The 21,772-nt window shown below is 38.6% G+C and overlaps 1 protein-coding gene across 1 annotated transcript in view; it reads right to left on the bottom strand.

The window, feature by feature from the left end:
• LOC132295011 (beta-glucosidase 12-like) overlaps nucleotides 1-21,772 on the bottom strand; it is a 53,091-nt gene that overhangs the window by 21,105 nt on the left and 10,214 nt on the right. The window contains exon 5 of the mRNA XM_059793082.1: nucleotides 7,844-7,921. Coding sequence (XP_059649065.1) covers nucleotides 7,844-7,921 — 78 coding nt within the window. The remainder of the gene's footprint in view (nucleotides 1-7,843; nucleotides 7,922-21,772) is intronic.

Genomic DNA, 21,772 nt, shown 5'->3' with positions numbered 1-21,772 from the left:
TAACTCACTATTATATAATCTTCTAATTCTTTTAGATGACTTTGTATTTTCACCAAAAAATTTTGTTATGTTTTAATTATTAGTTGTAACAAATTTATCAAGATTCCCTTTTAGATCGAATTAATTTATCTATTCTTCTCTTCTTTTTAAGTTTTTCATATCCGGCTTCATAGTTTCTAATAGACATATTCAACAGTATAATAATAATAATAATAATAGTCAAAACTCACAAACAAAAATTAATAAAATTATAAAATAATTAAAGTTAAAAACAATAGAACCTAATTTAGAAAAATTATATCTAATGAAACAACAAATTATTCAACAAAATAAAAGTGCGTTTAAAATCTTCAGATGGAACAAAATAGTAAGATTGTAACGAGTATTGAATGGAGAAGAGAAAAAAATTATAATGAGAGAGGAGAGAAACGACGTAATGAGAGGGGAGGAAAAATATGTGAGGAACAAGGATAAAAAAGAAGATAAAAGTTGAAGGAAAATATAATTATTCAATAATTACCAATGTGCTGCATTTGGTGTGCAGGAATGGAATGGAATAGGAATGGAATGAGAATGTAAATGGAATGGCCATTCTCATTATATTGTTTGGTTGTAAATATAAAATATATAGGAATGGTGTGACGACCCTGGATTTTTTAACCCAGTGTGTCCTGTGGGACCCGAAACGGATCCAAAATGCGGAAGTAAAAGAAGGAAGGTGACCTCTAGAGATGTACGTCATCCCTAAGGCACCAAAATGACTCCATATGAAGCTATGGAACTCAAATGAGCCAAGCAATGAAACAAGGACGCCAAACCCGAAAAGAAATGACCAAGGGCAAAATGGTCATTTCACACTAAAATGGGTGCCACCGTGCATACCATTGGAAAGACAACAAAAAATTAACAAGAATAGACTCAAGAATCGCATGATTTGGAGTCCGGACGATTAAGATATCAAGTTCTGAAGTCGAAGGAAGGGAAACCCTATCATGGTTCGAACCAAAAACAGACACAACCTTACTAAAACTTGAATAGCTTGAGTTTCAAGAAGAATCTGAAGCTCTAATTGGTACCATTGGAAATTTTATTTCGACGCGGTCAATTTAGACTCAAGAACGGACTAATTCGAAGTTAAAACAAAGAAGATATGATAGTTTGAAATCGAAGGTGCAGTGCTGAACCAAGACACAAACACACACACACATGAACAGTACCTCGAGTGCTTGTGCAAGGGCTTTGAGTGCTCAAATGGCACACGTCCAAGGGCCAAAACTCTCTACCCCATCTTCGAGCGCTAGAACCCCCTTTGGAGCGCTAGAACTGCTGTAGGCTACACCTGACATGCAACCTTGAAATGCAATTTTGAGGACTTTCTAGGCCTTTTTGAAAAAAACACAAAGAAGAAACCTCCCTCAAAATTATTTTTTCTAGTCAACCATGTCAAGACCAACCTTAAATTTTTTAAGTGAAAATCCCAAAATGCCCTTATGGTCAGTTTAGGCTCAAAACGGCAAAAATGTGAAAATAACTCAGTCCTCAAAGGAAGTTGTCAATCCACGGAAAAAAGTCTCGGAAACCATCCCCGAGCACTCAAGATGACACTAAGTGATGAGAAACCGAATTCAGAAAGGAAAAGATCAACGGAAAAAAAAATATCCGTAAAATTTGAGAAAAGGAAAGGAAAGAAAATGACCGGGTCATTACAACATTCCCACCTAAAAAAGGATTTCGTCCCCGAAATCCAGCCCTAACCAACAAAAGGCGAAACCAGGAAAACTACAGAGTACATCTTCAAGTATCCCACACAACACGCTACACCTGCGACCTCAAAGTTGAAAGGAACCCCACAACCTAGTGTCATTTGCACCCACGTGCTCATGACAAGACAACCTCTCAAAAGGAAAATGACTAATTGGCCACACAACAAGTCTAAACTCACACACAGAACTCAAGGTCAAACAAAGGAACGAAAGACCATAACCGTAAGCATCCCTCCTGACGAACTATCATACAGATCTGAAAACAACCACCAAAAGAACTCCAAGATATCCACATATCAAATTAGGGTACAGAATAAACACAACATGGCAGTACGAATAGTGACCAAAACCCGCCCATGACGTACTCAAATGTGTGGTAGCAATGACAGTACCTAGTGCCCGCCCACACTTACTCGTCAGTAAGGTAGCATCGACGGCAACTAGTACTCGCCCATAACACACAACTTTATACGGTAGCATGACAGTATAAGGCACTAGTTCATAACCTGCCCCCCACTAGGTCTACCCATGAAACCTCTCAATACCAATGATATCAATGTCAAAAATGATCATTACCAAAAGCACTACGGGGACCAACATTTTGTGAGAGTTGAGATATGGTCCAAAGATGTCTAGCCGGACCATCCTGGCCAATCTCAAAACTCTGACAACAATGCTATAGGTACCGCTATGCTTAAGGCCTTAAATCCTCAATGCAATAAAACCAATAACTCAATGTCTCAAAACACTACTATCAATAATATCAATCACGAATCCAAAGCCTGACAAGCAAAACAGCGTCTTCAAAAATCCCAGGTATTATCCTGAAACAGATCAACTATAAGACTACTCACTGTAATCAAACATCGGATCAAAATCCCTAACATGGATAACTAAATCCTCGAAATATAAGTCCCCTAAGTGGCACACACATCAAAATCCTGACAACCAAGGTCATAAAATGAATCTCTCAAAACCGTGCTTGGCAACACCAAGCTAAATCAAAATTCCTCAATTTTCCATCGAACTATAAACAATCACTGGAATAACAATTCCTCAAAGCCACGCCTAGTCATAACTAAGACGAGAAAACTCCACAAGCAAGCCACATCCAACATCGATCCTTCAAAACTCCTCATAAGAGTCAACCACATCAAGATCTCCAAAACTGAAACAAGTCTCCAAACAACATTCTCAAAAGAGTATCGAGCTCACCTCACGAATCAAACAAATCCTCAATCAAATGGACACAAGTCCCCTTAAAATGATCTCACACCAATCCACTCACTCTGAGCACCACAACCCATTAACAACCACAGCAAAAATCCCTAAGGGAAGACACGAAAGAAAAGGAACCACCAGTCCTAAAAAGGATAACACCACGGCCCTATCTCAAAAGGAAAGACAACAAGGTCAAAAACTTCACCCCCTACATAGAAGTAAGTCGACCAAAATCAACCAAATCCTCACCAAGGACTCAAGACAACAATGGTGATCCCCACGGACCAGCCAAACCCAAAACCGTGCACAAGGCGACGAAGAGAAGAGACTCACTCCTTGTGAAGTCCCTTACTTGAACCAAGAAAGAGAAGAAACCCTATTCTCCCACAAATGTCAACACGACAAATAAGAAAAGGGAACAAAAGGGAGAACCAAATATGGAAGTAATGCATATGACAAGGACTGCAACTACCAAATAAATAAATCTACTCACATAGATAAAAATCAAAGGTACATGCAACATGTCTCCATAAAAGCACAAAATCATGTCACTGAAAAACAGTAACAACATGGCATATCTAAGCATATAAAGAAGTCATGCTAATGTCACATAATAAGGAAACAAATGTGGATACACTTCCACCTACTTATGCATCACAACATCACAAATCATACAACTAACATGGTAGTAAACGAAACTACAGAAAACAAAATGATGCAACAATGAACCCTACGGACACCGTGTCCTATAGTGTCTAGATAAAAGAAAAGATCAATCCTAGCCATAACTATCTCCAAAAACCAATGCGATAACAACCTGTTTCAAAACAAATGTGAGCCTTTACCACAATGGTAAGACTCCAACAATCCAACTCCGAATCAAAAGGTGACACTATAAATGACACTAACAATGCAATGCTCTCACCAACCCAAAACATCGATCAATCGACTCAATCCCAAAAACATCATCACACAAAGAGAACTCAAACAAAATGGCTACTTTAGCCATACAATCAGACAACTGAATCAATCTCCAAAATCATCCTCAAAACGACCATCAATCACCGTCTTAACACCAGACGCTCAAAACAAAACTCACATCATCGCCAACCAAAAGGACTACGCCTATCGGAACAAAAACCGACATTGATTCCATCCGAACTGAGCTCGTAGCTAGCCAGTACGGTAGCATGACAGTGCCATGCACCCGCCCACAAACGTACCCGCCCACGAAAATTGCAATCTCAGAGGAACCTTCCAAAACAACCAAGGATCCTAAGAGGTTCATAACCTCATCGTGGCCCAAAACCAACAAATCCAGCACAACGGCAACGCCAAATGACTCACCTCACGAGAGCCCAAACAAAAGGTGACTCACCACCTACCTTAAAACCAATGTTAGGTCGACAATAACCTACATTACCATGAAACTGTGACTACAATCACCATCAACCTCAACTCGTGCCTCAATGACCAATCCCGTGTCATGCCGAATATGCAACACAGTTATTCATATACAATTCTAATCTAGCACACATCACATGTCATGCTCTTTACATTAGAATAAAATCATGCTTAAACAAATGGCATACTACATATACCACATAAGCATATAAACATGTTATCAAATCAAAACATGTTATCATAAAGTATATAAGCACATAGAGCATGGCAACACAAGCATGATATGTACCCAAAACCCGTCGTCCAAGGTATTCAAACCTAGGAACTCTAATACCACCTGTGACGACCTTGGATTTTTCAACCCAGTGTGTCCTGTGATGACCCGAAACAGATCCAAAATGTGGAAGCAAAAGAAGGAAGGTGACCTCTAGAGATGTACATCATCCCTAAAGCACCAAAATGACTCCATATGAAGCTATGGAACTCAAATGAGCCAAGCAATAAAACAAGGATGCCAAACCCGAAAAGAAATGAACCAAGGGCAAAATGGTCATTTCACACTAAAATAGGTGCCACCGTGCACACCATTGGAAAGACAACGAAAAATTAACAAGAATAAACTCAAGAATCGCATGATTTGGAGTCCGGACGACAAAGATATCAAGTTCTGAAGTCGAAGGAAGGGAAACCCTATCCCGGTTCGAACCAAAAACAGACACTACCTTACCAAAACTTGAATATCTTGAGTTACAAGAAGAATCTGAAGCTCTAATTGGTACCACTGGAAATTTTATTTTGACACGGTCAATTTAGACTCAAGAACGGACCAATTTGAAGTTAAAATAAAGAAGATATGATAGTTTGAAGTCGGAGGTGCAGTGCTGAACCAAGACACAAATACACACACACATGAACAGTACCTCGAGCGCTCGTGCAAGGGCTTCGAGCGCTCGAACGGCACACGCCCAAGGGCCAAAACTCTCTGCCCTATCTTGGAGCGCTCGAACCCCCCTTAGAGCGCTCGAACAACTGTAGGCTACACCTGAAATGCAACCTTGAAATGCAATTTTGAGGACTCTCTGGGCCTTTTTGAAAAAAACACAAAGAAGAAACCCCTCTCAAAATTATGTTTTCTAGTCAACCATGTCAATACCAACCTTAATTTTTTTAAGTGAAAATCCCAAAATGCCCTTATGCTCAGTTTAGGCTCAAAACGGCAAAAATGTGAAAATAAGTCGGTCCTCAAAGGAAGTCTTCAATCCACGGAAAAGAGTCTTGGAAACCATCCTCAGGCACTCAAGATGACACTAAGTGACGAGAAACCAAATTCAGAAAGGAAAAGATCAACGGAAAAAAAATATCCGTAAAATCTAAGAAAAGGAAAGAAAAGAAAATGACCGGGTCATTACAAATGGAATAATAATAACCATTCTAGTGTTTGCTAGGACCAATTTAAAATTTAGAATGGAATAAATTTCAAATTGAGTTCTCCAAAATATCCCTCTTAGTAACAAATAAATTAAATTAACAAAATGACATTCGTCTATAATTTTTTAAAAATAAATAGGGGCAATGGCGGTGGTGGATGGTGGTGACGATGGTGGTGGAGGTGGAAAACAGTAGTGGTGTAGGTGGCGGTGGTGGCAATGGTGGAAGGTAGAGGTGGTGGAAGGCGGTTGCAGTAGTGTGGTGGTGGTGGTAAAAGGAGATAGTGGTGTAGGTGGCAGTGGTGGAAGCTAATGGAGGTGATTATGGTGGTTGTGGAATATGGCAGTGGTGGAAGGCCGTGGCAGTGGTGGAATATGGTAGTGGTGGTGGCAACATTGGTGATGGCAAATGCTGGAAGGCAGTGGCGGTGGTAGGAGGTGGTGGAAGGCAGTGGCAGTGGCGGTGGCGATGGCGATGGTGGTAGTGAAAGGCGATGGTGGTAGTGAAAGGCGGTGGCAGTGAAAGGCGATGGTGCATGGTACTGGTGGAAAGTGGTGGCGATAGAAGACAGTGGTGATGGAAGATGGTGGTGGTGGTGGTGATGGAAGGTAGTGGCGGTAGCGGTAGTGAAAGGCGGTGGCAATGGCGGCGGTTGTGGTGGTGGTGGTGGAAGGTGATAGCTGTGGTGAAAGGTGGTGCTGGGGGTGGTGGTGGTTATGGTGAAAGGTGGTGGCGATGGTGGAAGGTGGTGGCAGTAGCGGTGGCGATGGTGGTGGCTATGGTGAAAGGTGGTAGCGGTGGTGGTAGTGGCAGTGGTTGCGGCAAAGGAAGGCGGTATCAGTGGAAAGCGGTGGGCGGTGGTGAAAGTTGTTGGCGGTAGTGGTGGTGGAAGGTGGTGGAAGTTAGTGGTGGTGGTGGTGAAAGGCGGAGGTGGTTGTGGTGATGGTGGTGGTGGTGGTAAAAGTCAGTGGCAGTGGTTGGTGGTGGTGGTGAAAGGTAGAGTTGGTTTGGACTTGAACTTGTGGGATTTTTTTATAAATTGATTTTTTTAAAAAAAATTACTTGGGAATAGAATGGTCATTCCATATGTTTAGTTGTGAAATGGATTTTCATTCAATTGGAATGTCATTCCCACTTTAAATTGCATACCAAACAAAGAAATGGAATAGTTGGAATGGGCATTCCATTCCATTCCTGCACACTAAACACAGCAGTGGTGTAATGATAATAATAGAGAAGGAAAAAAAACGTGGAGTGAAGAGAAAAGAAAGAGATAGAAAAAACGAAGGTGAGATAAGGATAGAAATCTTTTAGGCCCACTGTTAAATCTCTATCGGTTAGGAATAAGAAGGAAATAAAAAAATAAAAAATAAAAAAATGGGGCCTTTCTATTGGCCGGGTTTGAATAATAAAAAGAAATATAAATTTTGAAAAGATGACAACTTAAGGAAATAAAAAAATTTGGGACTTCCTAATGGCTAAGTGCATCTCCAACCGTTGTGTACATATATATATATATATATATATATATATATATATATATATATATATATTGTAAATCTGATGTGTCATAATAGATTTACATAAAAAATTTGGATTATTTATTTTTAAATAAATCATACAACAATTTTATATATTGGTGACGTGACAGTGTATCTTAACAGACGACTAGAGATATAAAAATAAAAAATAAAAATTAAAAATTAAAAAATTTGCACATCATACGTGGCAATGTATATTTTACACAAAAAAACATTTTAACAACGGTTGAAGATGCTTTAAGGTTTAATAATAAGAGGAGAAAATTGTTTTAAGTATTGTTATAATATAAGAAAATTTAAAATTTTGGGATTTTCCTATTCATAGTGGCCTTAGGCGTAAGTCACCTAAGGTTCCAGCCGCCTAACTAACTCCGACCAAGTCGATTAGACTCCCACCAATTGGCGGGGCCCACCAAAAGGGATGTGTGTAGTCAGGAGTGAGATTATAACAAATAATATAAAGTGAAAAAGAGATTAGATTACCACCTTTGGATAAGAGGCTGTCAATTAGATCATTGTAGAATTTGACACCCAGTGGGTTCACTCCTGCACTTATCTTACCACCTGAAATGAGAATAATGATGTAAAACTCAATATCTCAACCCTAATCCGATTAATGAAAAAACAAACTGTTGTTCTCATTTAATTGAAGAAATGTTGATGATGGTGATGAAATATTTAATATCATAGGTTGTCCCAGTTGGAGAATTAAAATATCAAGCGATTATAGTGATTTAATTGAATAAATGACGTTAATATAAAATTAGATATCTTGAACACCTATGGATTGATAAAAAAATCAAGTAGTTATTTATCAAAAAGATAATTCAATTAGCCCCAATTGGATTGATGAAGCATCAAGTGGATGTTATTAGGTACGGAAAAGTCAAATGGATTTCCAATAAAAGAGATAATGGATGTGAAATATCATAATCCTTTTCACATTGCAATGAAAAGATTTTGGGATAAATTCCAGACGATAAATTTGATTCGACTATTACCTCTAAATAGCATTGTCCTAACTGACAATTATACAATGGTTACCTAAAAAGAACTTATTCTCTATATAAGCTATGAGAGAAATAGATCAGAACCCCTGGCCCTTCCCCTGCACCTCCTCTACTCCATCCACCTCATAACATTGCATCTTCCAGCAAACCTCACAAAGCCATTATTCCATCTTCCAGCAATGAACCTTCCATATTATCCTTATCCTTGCTATCATCTGCCTCTTTCTATAACAGATTATGGTCTGATGTTGTCCAATACTATCACCATAGGATGACCTTTAATTACTTTGAGCCTCCTTCTTCCAACTAAAATTTGTTTATTGACCTTCCAAAGGAATTGGCCATTGAAGAGAGAAACTTTTGGGGATCAAATCATTTTATTGGACTCTCTTCTCATAAGAGAGTTCCATTTAAGGTTATTCAAACCTTTGTATCCAAGCTATGGACCAAGTATGGGCTTATTGATACTATTTTTGGCGAAAATGGATCCTACTTGTTCAAATGAAGCAGACAGTGTGTTGTCAAGAAGACCATGGAGCATTGTTGGTCATCCTTTTTTCCCTTAAGAAATGGAATTGCTTTGAGCTCCCACCTCCAGAAGCTTTTTACCCACTTGAGTAAAGTTCTTTAACATCCTATTATAGTTTTGGACTACAAAAGGCTCAAGTCACATAGCTAGTTCAGTTGGTATTCCCTTCTATACTGAACAAGCAACTAAAAGAAGGAATAACCTTAAGTTTTTCAGATTACGTGTGGATTTTGATCTTAGCAAGCCCTTCCTTAATGAAGTTCAGTTGAAATTTATGATATCAATTATGTTGAGATTAGAATTGAGTACCAAGGGCTTCCACAAATCAATCACAAATGCAGGCAAATCAACCATACTATTGCATCTTGCCCTATGATTATCTCTGATACTCTTCAAGCAAAAGATAAAGCCCTGCAACTAACAGCCCCATCAATGATTGGGTTATTGTAAGAAGAAAGCAAAGGAACCTTCCTAAGGTGGCTAAAGCTCTTTTTTTTTTTTCCCAAAAATCCCCCTCAACAACAATAATTACTTCCCTTAACTAGTTATTTCCCCTTTCTCTCATTAATCTTGATTAATCTAATCCCCTTCCTCTTTCTGATCCTATCGTTTCCACTCCAGCTGAGCCCTCTACGCCTTCTACTTCAAAGTGTGGCACTCTCTACATTGATGGAAATTCCTCCCACCACTCTTTGCAATAAAAACCTATTTGGCAATCCAAAAATATCTCATTCACTATATGTTTCTGTTCGCGCGATTTTTGGTCTTATGCCGGTCGATGGACTTTTTCGAGCGTGTCAGAGTATTTGTATAAAACACTCAAAATATTGAATTGAACACAAGCCTATCCCTTTTTTCGATGGTTGACTTTCAAGCGAATGTATGGGAGAGAGACTAGTAAGAACTCCCAGCAAGGTTCTTTTATGCCTTGGTGCAAGGACTTTTTATCTAAGGTGTTTAAAAGAAATAAAAATGCAATTTAAAGTAAATGAAAATGAACTGGCTGAATTGAAATGGACTAAAAAGTAAATTGGCCGAATTAAAATGAACTGAAAAGTAATGCTTATAATAAAATGAACACGCCGAATTAAAATGACATGAATCTGATCAAAGATTTGTCATTGAATCCGTTGCATAAAACAAAGATTAAATTTGTAAATAGCATAATCAAGCATTGCAAAAGAAGAATAAGTTATTGGAACTTAGTTTCTTCGAATAAAATTTGCCATTTGGACAAATGAATTGAAGATAAAGATGACGTTGAGTCATTTGATGAATTTTTTATTCATGCTGATTTGTGGTTGGTGCTGGACAAATTGGAATGGGATTACAATACTTCTATTTATAGAAGTTTTAATCAACTTATTTCCTAATTCATTGCTCTGAAAATCCTCTTTTCTTTGATTTTCTTTTCTTCGTGATACTTACTAGGTCAAAACCCAATATATTTCTACTTCTCTTCACGGCTTGCTTTAGTAGAAAATCCTTGCTAAAATAACCTTCCTTGATTTAGTCGCATATAACTTGCCAGAACATTGCTGAAAAGTTGCTTAAAAGTTGCTAATTTTTAGCAACTTCCTTCCATAGGCTCGGCTGATGTATTTTCCTTAAATAGCCTAATAGCCATTTGCAATTTTTTAAACTCCTGCGACTGTTCCTTCTTTTTGGAATTCCTTCTCCAATTAAACCCCAATTTCATAGGGTTTAGCTAAATCTTTAGTGTCCCAGTTTAAACAAAATATTTGAATTAAATCAAATATTAGTTACCAAATTTCAGCAACAACCTTATTGGATAAGGTGGCTGAATTCCTAGATTTTCTCATCTTGTTTCTCAATTGGTCGTCTTTTCTTGGAACCATACTAAACACTTGTCGACTTCTCACTGGTCTACGTCACCGCTGAGGTGGCTGCCAAGTTTTGGTGCCAACAAATGCCCCCATAATTTCAAATGCTCTTATCACTTATGATTAGAGGCTTTTGGAATTTTAATAGGCCAAAACTTGAATTTCAAATTTTCAATAATAAATTCTTACTCACCCAACCACCTGCCTTAATGGTTATCAATTCCCATTAAAGGCGGTGATTGGACAAATCTACTACTACATTCCACTAGTATTTAGTTCTATGTTTAAAACCCTGAAATTATTCTTTTTACCCTTCAATTGCTATCTCTGAAATTCCCTTCCTTAAGTCATGACAATCAAAATTCCTTCTCTTGACTCTCTTTCATGGCTCCTCAGAAAACCAAATCGACTAATTCTACCTCAGCCCCTCAATCTTCAGATCCTTCAACTCATGCCAATATCATTGAGAAATCCCTAAAAACCCTTTCTTCTTACAAGTATTGCCTCAATACTCTCATAAATCTTCGCACTGATTTCAAGGGTTTGGGTCCTGCCTTTCTTGATGAAGCTCCTGCATTCATATCGCCATTCTATCCCTCAGCTGATGTACTTTCGTTTCTTCAAACTTTTCCTCCTAATGAAAATGGCAGTTTGCCACATTTTCATTTTAGGACATGGCATATCCCCAATGATGCTTGGATCAATTGGGTCGATCAAGTTGGGGCTGTGAAAGGAAAGACGTGGAAGGCTTGCGGTATTTATGACGCCATCCAACTAAGCAAAACCAATTTTGCTCAAGACAAGGCCCTAATGGTAGCGGCTATGTTCAATCGGTCGACCACCACCAACTCCTTACACTTGAAGTGTGGCATGATGGCTCCCACCATTCAAGACATATGCTATTTAACCAGCCTCAAACCTTTTGGGATCGATGTGAGCAGCTTATTGGTAGAGGAGGATTCTCCTTTCGTTTTCCCCTCTAAATAAACTAGAACCAAATCTTCAGAATCTTCATATGGCAAGTATTTGAATTCTACCATGCACCCTCGTTTCCCTGTAAATGATGCCGAACACATTACTTTCTTATTGGCCTGGCTGAATAAGTTTATTCTATGTGTGTCGGCCTTTTAAGTTACCAAAGATTACATACATGTGGCCATCGCTTTTTCCAGAGTTAAACCCCTCGCTTTAGCTCCTTTGGTCCTTTCTTATTTATACAGGGGAATTTATAACCTGCTTACCTTTAACTTTGGACGTTATGGTGGCCCCCTTTGGCTATTTCAGATTTGGTTACAAGTTTATTTCCCTGAGTTAGGGCTTGTGGTAAGGCCTTTGGCCAATGACCCACTCCTTTCTATGAGTTATGCATCGACCGTACCTAAATCTCACTCATTTGGAGATTGGTTCAATTTTTTCTACTCTGGCTGCGAGCACAGGGCCATAAGCCGATTTCTTCAATTTCCCATTGTTCTCAAGCCCCTCAATGGCTGACTCCTCCTCAAGGAGTATCCACAAAGAAAACTACTGATGAACTTTCGGCTATGTGGGCCAATTTTTTTATTTCAAAGGATCTTCATTTCAATACTAGTCCTTTAGGGATAGTGAATACAAAGGTTGGGGTTGAATTCTATAACCCCAGTCAGCTTGCTAGGTAATTCGGCCTAACCCAAATGATTCCTATGCCCCCTTATCTTTCCTTCAATAAAAACTTTCATCGGTGTGTGGTATTTTCCGGATGACTCTTATGTTCAAAATGTATCCTCTTGGTTCTCTAGTTTGCAAGCTGGATTCAAATTCTAACCCTTTATCAAAAACCTGGCCTCAGATTCCAGTTTTGACCAATGGTGGTCATCTTATATTACTTCTACCAAGACGGCTGAATGTCGGTCCCCTGTCATCAAAATCCTCGAATCATTCAAGTTTATATCTGTTGCCTTTGAAGGGGCTTTCATAATTACTAGTGCTGTTACTCCAAAGAAAGTGCCTCAAAAAAATCCTCCCAAAGGCAAGAAACAAACAGCCAAAAAACTTCCTCTCTCTCAGCCAACAGATGCTCCAACAAGGATTAATAAAGAAAGAAAAGCTAAGGCCAAGGCTACAGCTAGCCTACTCAAAGGTATAATCTTCCTTTATTTTTCATACTTATGTATACTAAAAGCTTCAGACTAAATTCTCTTACCCTTTTGTAGATTCAAATGATAAAACTTTGTCAGCCTCCCTTAATCCAGAGAATGTTGAGCTTCAAGATGACGAGATCTCCTCCAGTCAACCTCCTCAGCCTGCAGTAACTGAATCAACCATCATCCCTGATGTTCCTCCAGCCCCTCCACTTGTGGGCAAGGTAAAAGATTATGCTCCTCAGCGTAGGAAACTTTTTCGTATAGTGAAATAATCATATCGGCCGTATTATCAAAATACTTGGCCAATATTGATACCTGATTCTTGGCCAAAATTGTTTTCAGCCGAGACAATCTTTAATAAAATTTCCTTCTTTAGGGAAAAAGAAAGAAATCTACTGCCCATGGGACTTTAAAGAGGACAAAGTTTAACAAAGGTAAAAAAAAACCTGAGGTTGAAGCAAGTCCTTAGCCTACAAAAGATGTGGTTAATGACCTTGTGATTGAATTGGCCGATGACCATATAATCAATGTGGTTGATGATCCTTCTAATCATTGTTCAGATGAAAATGAGGTAATGATAACTTTACTTAAGCTTTTAACCTTTGTCACTTTTAATAACATCATTGGGCTTTCTTTTGCAACAATATCCTCTTCTTGACTTGGTCTATAGCCCAATTAGGAATTTCAGCCCTTTGAAGGATTTTCATGAACTCATTGAGGTACCTTTAAATGTTCAAGTCACTCCTGCCAAAGCTTCATCTCAAGGAGACAGCACATCTCTTCAGCCAGAGTTTCTTCCACTAGTAATCAGCCATCAGCCATCTTTGGATGCAACTATGGCCGAATCATCCAAAGTATTGACTACCTCATACCTGAAATTTTACTTATATTTTAAAAGTCAGACTTCTAACCTTTTTCCATATTTACAGGTTATTCATGAAAAAGTTCTTTCATTTCCTCCACCAAAAGCTCATTCTTCCTCCCTTCTGGCCTTGAGTAATTTCTTCAAAGAAGTGGTAGCTTCAGTGACTAAAGAGAGAGAGAGTGAGTCTTCATGAACAACTCCAGTTACTTCAGCCAGTGTTCCAATACAAACCATAGAAGAAACCAAAAAGGCTTTGGTTAGAATCTTACAAAGAGATGTTGCTAATCTTCCACAATTTGAGACTGAGCTCACGGCTATCCTTATCACACTCAGCCAGTATCCAGACTTCCCAATCGACCTACAAGCTACCATTGCTCCTTTCAAAGGTTAACTGCCAGCTTCGGCTGATAAAATTTTTCAAGCTAACGAATCGATCAATCAGTTTAATAAGAGTAAAAGTAGGAAGGATACTCTTGGTGATCAATTGTTAATCCAAGTTTCTACCTTTGACCTAGTGAACAAAGAATTCATCAGCCTTGAGGAAAGAGAGAGAATCCTCCAACAAAAGATCGACCAGATTCATGCTCGTAAGGCCATCTTGTCTGCCAAAGCTACCACATTGCAGTTTGAAGCTCAAGACCTTGCTTACGAGCATGCAAATCTTCATGAAGAATTACCTAAATTGGAAGAATCAAAGAGACAAGCCATGGTTGCCTTTAATCGGTCCTTAATGATTTGGGCCGATTTTAAGGAAAAATTTGCAAACATGTAAATCTTTTTTTTTTTTCAATGGGACCCTTTTTTGTAGCCATTTTAGTATATGAACTCAAATGATGTAACTCTTCTACACTTCAATAAATAAATGGCCTCTTTTGTTAAACAAACATCAGTACTTCAACAAGAATTTTTTTATTTATTTAAACAACTAAATCAGCCTATAAATAGGCCGAATTTATTACATAAAGGTACACATGGTCAGCCAAAGGTACTGGTTGACTTTAATTTTCCCTTTCGAAGATTGTTGGCACATACATCTTAAGGTACTTGCTATTAATGGGGTAATCATGCAATTAGCCACTAAGATACTTCAGCATGTATTCTCCTCCACTTAGGACTTGATGGACTAAGTATGGCCCTTCCCATTTATGAGACCACTTCCCATATTTTCTATCAACCTTACCTACTGGCAGAACAACTTTCCACACTTAATCTTCTTCAGTAAAAGACTTAGGTTTTACCCATTTGTTGTAGATCCTCATTACCTTCTTTTTGTAGGCTATGTTGTAATCCAAAGCATCCAACCTGATTTCATCCAAGTCTTCCAATTCTGTCAACATTGCTTGAGTATAATCAGCCGGAGTTGGATTATTTTGGAATGCAACTCTGGCCGATTGAACCTTCATTTCCATAGGCAAAACTGCATCATGTCCATAAGTTAACATGTATAGTGTGATTCATGTGCCTGTTCCTTTTGAATTTCTATAAGCCCAAAGAGCCTCAAATAAAGTCTCATGCCATCTTCTTTGCCTATCCTTAATCATTTTTTCAATGATCTCTATTAGAATTTTATTTGAGGACTCAGCCTGACCATTTGCTAGGGCATAATATGGTGTAGAGGCTATCATATGGATATTCATATTGTGGCCGAATTGCAACACATCAGCTGCCCTAAACACTATTGCATTGTCTGAAACAAGTGTTTTTGGAATTCCAAATCTGTGGACAATATGTTGTTCCATGAAGTTAATCACTGTTTGTTGATCAACCGTTTTACAAGCTTTAGCCTTAACCCATTTAGTAAAATAATCCATGGCAACAATCAGCCAGTGATGGCCTTCGCTTGATGGTGGATTAACTTTACCAATGAAATTAAGGCCCTAGCCTCTGAACGGCCATAATTTGATTATTGGCTGTAATTCTTTTGTTGGTACATTTTGAATTGGCCCATGTTTTTGACAAGCCTGACACCCTTTTGCATAATCTATGCAATCTTTTCTCATTCTTGGCCAATAGTATCCATACCTTCGAATCAGCCATCTCATTTTAATTCCTGCTTAGTAGGCTTCACAGCTACCTTCATGTACCTCGGCCATAACTTGAAGTGACTCTTATTTACTTATGCATTGTAGTAGGAGTCCATCTTCAAGGCCTTTTCTATATAAATCCCTATCAAGGAGTAAAAAGTTGATTGCTCTTCTCTTGATACTTCTATCAGTCTTGACATTTAGATTTCGAAGAAACATTATGAATGGTATCCTCCAATCATCATCGGCCAGATCTTCTATGTCAATTACCCAAGAATTAGCCATCTCAGTATTTCTTAATTCGGCTGATGGCAATGATCTTCATGTTATCTTTATCAATTGATAATCTACTCCGACTGATACTCTTATTCCGGAGGCTGCTTGGGCCATGTTATTGGCCTCCTTATTCTGTCCTCCTGGCCAAAACTTGAGTTGAACATTATTAAATTGATTAATCAATGAAGTGGCCAGAAAGTGAAATGACCTTAATTGCCTACTTAAGCATTTGAAATCTTCAGTAATTTGACTAAGTACCAAGTTTGAATCTCCCAAGATTTTTACATCACCAACAGCCATTTCAATTAAAATTTCTAGGCCGATTATAAGTGCTTCATAGTCGGCCTGATTATTTGAACATTTAAAATCTAAGAAAAGTGAAAATGAAAATTTTCTTCTGGTTAGTGAAATGATAACAATACATGCCCCTGCTCCATCAGTCGTGCTTAATTCATCGAACATCAATATCTAGGGGGTTAGGAATATGGCTGATGACTTTAATTCATCATAAACCTGTGGATCAATATTAGTCGAAAGATGATCGGCCAAGAAATCAGCTAGAACCCTTCATTTAACTGATTTTTGTGGGACAAAGATAAAATTGAATTCCATCAAGGCCAATGCCCACTTGCATATTCAGCTAGTGATGAATGGCTTTGATAGCATATATTTAATCATATTTGTTTAATAAAGAATGTAAACATCAACCGGCCGCATATATACCCTTAATTTCATAGCTGAATAATACAAAGATAAACAAAACTTCTCAATCGAAGAATATCTGCATTCAACATCAGTTAGTACTCTACTTAAATAGTAAACAACTTGTTCCTTTCCAAGTTCATTATTCTAAGCAAGCATGGTACGAATTGATTCCTCTGCAGCCGATAAATAAAGTTTCAATGGCCATTTCTTCCTTGGAGGCATCACTACAGGAGGGTTTGCTAAATACTCTTTTATTTTGTCAAAGGCCTTTTGATGGGATTCATCCCAATGAAAATTTTCATGTGAGTTCAATTTTAATAAAGGAGAAAAAGCATGTACTCGGCCAGCATGGTTAGAAATAAATCTTCTAAGAAAACCTTACTAGCCGAGAAACCTTTGTACCTATTTTTTGTTGGTTGGGGTCATAACATTTATAATAACTTTGGCTTTATTCTGATCAACTTCTATGCCTCGTTGATGTACCAAGAATCCTAAGAAGTTCCCGGCTGAGACCCCAAAGCACATTTTAACGGGTTCATTTTCAATTTGTGGATTCTCATCCTTTCAAAGGCCTTTTTTAAATGTTCCAAATGCTGTTTTTTAGCTGATGACTTTACAACTATATCATCTATGTAGACGTCCATGAATCGGCCAATCATATCATAAAAGATTGAATTCATTTGCCTTTGATAAGTAGCCCCTGCATTCTTTAGGCCGAATGGCATTACAACCCACTCAAAAATACCAATTGACCTAGAACATCTAAAAGCCGTTTTGGGAATATCCTCCTTAGCTATATAGATTTGATTATAACCTGAATGGCCATCCATAAAAGACATGATTTCATGTTTAGCAGCCGAATCAATAAGTTGATCGGCCACTAGCATTGGATATTCGTCTTTTGGAGTAGCAGTATTTAAATTACAAAAATCCACACAAATTCTAAGTTTGCCATTTTTCTTTATTACTGGAACAACATTAGATAACCATTCAACATACCTAACCATTCGGATAAATCATGCCTTAAGAAGTCTTTCAATTTCTTCTTTAATTTCTAGCATTACTTCCAAGGACATCCTCCTTGGTGGTTGTTTATACGGCTAGAAATATTTCTTAATAGGCAATCTATATTCTACCAGCTTTCGTGACAGGTCAGATATCTCTTCATAACTCCAAGTGAAGCAATCCTTATATTCTTTTAATAAATTGATCAAATCGGCCTGAAAATTAGGCTCAAGTAAAGCACTAACAAACAATGGCCGATGATCTTCTTCAGTATCAACATTAATTTCACATAAAAGTTCCTGAACCTCTGCCTTATTATCTTCCATCCTGGAAGGGGCTGACTCCAAATCTTCAAATTGGATTGCATCCAACTTTTCAAAACCTTCATCATCTATATTGGCCGTGCTGGCTGATACTTCTTCATATAATTGTTCTTCTCTGACCAATCTCTTTTCAGCCAGATATGCTTTCAGTCTTATGCAAGCGGCCCTGAAAGCTTGCCGCTTATTTTCTTCTTTATTTGTGTAATCCATCATAAATGTCTTCAATTTCCTTAATGGTCAACCTGAAAATATCAATTTTTGGCTGAACTATTTCTGTCAATAGCTCTTCAATATCAGTATTAACCAAGTTTTTCTTCATTGTTCTGTTGCTAGTCGTCTTATCCTATTAATGCCAACAAATTTTATAGGTACAACAGTTTCATCATAAAGTGCAGCCTCGGCCAAATACACCTTAGCTATAAAGGGTTTATTATCAGCCTCAACAATTTTTACCTCATTTCTATCCCAAAAAATCAGCATTTGATACAATGTTGATGGGATACACATATTAGGGTGAATCTAATCTTGGCCTAAAAGGACATTATAGGCCGCAGTTGAATTAATGATAAAGAAGGCCGTGAAGGATGTTTTACCACCAATAGTAATTTCTAAAGGCAGAATACCTTTGGTGTTACTAGATCTTCCATTAAAACTACTGATGGCCACATCGGTTGGAACCACATCATCCATGGTTTTGCCCAATTTCTTCAAAGTAATTGCTAGAATGACATTTACCACTGAACCATAGTCGACCAGCACCCTATTGATTGGCTGACCTTCAACCTATAGTTTAACATACAACGGCCTCAACTATTGTGTCTTAGCTAGAGGTGGTTTTTCAAAGATGATTTTATCAGCCTCAGTTAGTTGATCTTGAGAGACCAATCCTACCTCGGCCGATTAGTCATTCTTGATTTCTAATGATTCGGCCTCGCCCTTAAGATCGGCCGATCTAACATCCCTGTTCATCATTGGCTCTATCCTTGCTTCAAACACAGAAGGTAAAACAAATACCATATTACAATTTACCTCATGCAGAAGGGAACTAAAGCGAATTCTGTATTTGACCGCATGCTTTGGATCTTGATCTGGCTAATCATCTTTCTCCTCGTAAGAGGATGCGTTATTCCCAAAAGATATAGCAACTTTCATGTCTTTAGCCTCCCCTGGTTCATCTTCCTTAGCTGGTTGAACCTAGTCGATTTTATCCTCTTTTCTTCTAAGTTCTGCATTCTTCCTTTGCATCCTCCTTTTTTAAGTACATGTAGGAGGCTGCTTTGTAAACTTCGGATGATTCACTCGAGTCCATCTGCCATGGTCAACCAAAGGAGGTCTGACCGTTCTTATATGGCTAGATTCTTTCCCCTTCTGAACCCATATTTCAGACTGGATTAATGGTTTCCTTTTAAAACTAGGATAGGAATGTTGCTCTGGCAAAACTCTATTGGCCACAGATCTTTTTGACCGAATGATTCTTACTGCCCTTGGACCATTCTCTCTGAATATTAGTCAATTAACTTCTACGGGATTCTGTCTTGGCTGATGACCCAACCTTTCATGAACATTGCGCTTCCTGGTAGATTGAAAATAGCTCCTCTTGTCTTGATTATTTCCACGACCTTTATAACTTGGGTAACAACCGTGGTTAATGAGGGCAATTTGAGCCTCCCTCAACTGATTTTCTAAGTCCTTTACCCTTTGCTCATCGTTGCTGGCTGATGATGAATTATCAAGAATTTTTGGTGATCTTTCTTGTTTACCATTATCAGCGGCTTTTTCAAGTGCCAGATTGATTACATTGGTATTTACAATATTAGGGAATGGATCACCATCGACCCCCATCACGTCTGGTTTCTTTTCAGGAAATTTTAATACACCTTCATCGATTGCTTTCTACAATACATTTCTAAATACATAACAATTATTAGTAGTTTGATTCCATGAATTATGAAATTTGCAGAACTCTTTTCCTTTGGATTCAATGGCTGATGGTATATTATGTCCTTTTGGCAAAACAATTTGTTTGTCAGCCAACAAATGATTAAATATTTGTTCTGTCTTAGTCAGATCAAACGTATAAACCTTACCAGTATCGGTCGTGTCCTTCCTGGCCGATGATGTTGATGGCTGAGTACCACTGGTAGATGCCTTTGGTTTTGTCAAAGCCTCACATACATAAAGCTTTTTAATAATAATTTCGGCAAGATTAGCATCAAGATCTTCTTCTTCAACCACATCGGTTGAAAAAACTTTATAATTAGGATCCCTATAGTACGTACCTTTCGAGGAATTTTTTCATTCCTTTTCCTCCTTGAGGACTAACTCATACCTGGTAGCTTTCTCGGCCAGGTCATATATATCACGAAATGGGACTCCTTCAAACCTCTTCCGTAGTTCAAAATCAAGGCTGTTTAAAGCTAAACGGATGTACTCTGTTCTGGAAGAGGTACACAGCATCTCAACCTTGCCCTCCTGAATCTTACAATAAATGTCTCAACTGATTCACTAGGTAATTGGCTCAGCCTGGATAAATCAGCTAGAGTTGGTTCTGTCTCAGTACGGTAGAATTGATTGTGAAATAACTCTTCCATCTATGGCCAATTAAAAACAGAATTAGGAAGTAAACGAATATACCATGAAAAAGCCGCCCCTGTCAAAGAGTTAGGAAAAAGTCTTAATTTTAACCAAGAGCTCACGCTACCCTCTCCACATTGAACTGTGAAGCGGCCAATATGTTCCATGGTCGATTGATTCCCTTCTCCACTAAAGGTTACAAAGTCAGGGACTTTATATCCTCTAGGGAACTCAACTTGATCTACCACTTCTAGATATGAAGTTCTATAGATTGGTCGGCTGGCACCTCTAAGTTCCAGGCCGTACTCTTGGGTGAGTAAATCAGCTAATTGCCCTCCATCTAGCATGACCTGTGGTGGCTGATTTACTACTGGTGGTACTTGATTATAAACTGGCGGCTGATTAGCCGCCGGTTGATAGTAATTCAGCCAATCATGAGGTTGATTAGACATATTCTGCCCTCGAGCCCAACCTGTGGTTGCACATGATTATACAGTGGGTTTGGGGGTCTCCACCTGATCTGATTTCCCCCCCCCCCCCGAGTTCAAAGGTTCCCGAGGAGGGTTTGGTGAAGTTACCTGCTGCCACGGATTTACTATTGACGGCTGATTGAAATTTGACACAGTAGGCCGCGAATGGTTTTCTGCCCAGGTTGGTGGCGTATGAGCTAGCTGACTTGATGTTGCACCTGGTTAGAGTATCATTACTGGCGACCATGGCTGTGATGATTCAATGGCCCTGTCTGGACGAGTAGGTTGTGACAGATTCGATTGACGAGCCGATTCCTGATTGTTGGAGCTGCTAGCATGATTTGGCCTGTTCAAAATGGCAATTGAAAGTTGGGACATAGTTTCATGCATGTCATTGTAACGTGTACCCATCCTTCCCATTGTATCTACCAAAGAGCTCACCTGTGCTTGCATCACTGCTAATTCATTAGTAGGGCCCGATGTAGAGTTCTCAGCCTACCTTAGCTGAGGTCCTTCCTCCAAATCTTCATCAGTAACCATGGCCTTAGAATTTTTTGTAAGCCTTGGTTGCATTTTTGCCTCTTCTAAACACCCACTAGTGGTCCCACCGGGCGTGCCAAAATATGTTCACGTGGTTTTTGGTCTTACGCCAGTCGATGGATTTTTTCGG

Source organism: Cornus florida, unplaced genomic scaffold (assembly GCF_030987335.1).
Source record: "Cornus florida cultivar Cherokee Brave unplaced genomic scaffold, ASM3098733v1 CherokeeBrave_3.0.0_Hap2_Chr02, whole genome shotgun sequence".
Classification (NCBI taxonomy): Eukaryota; Viridiplantae; Streptophyta; class Magnoliopsida; order Cornales; family Cornaceae; genus Cornus; species Cornus florida.
This window is presented reverse-complemented; position numbering and strand designations above follow the sequence as displayed.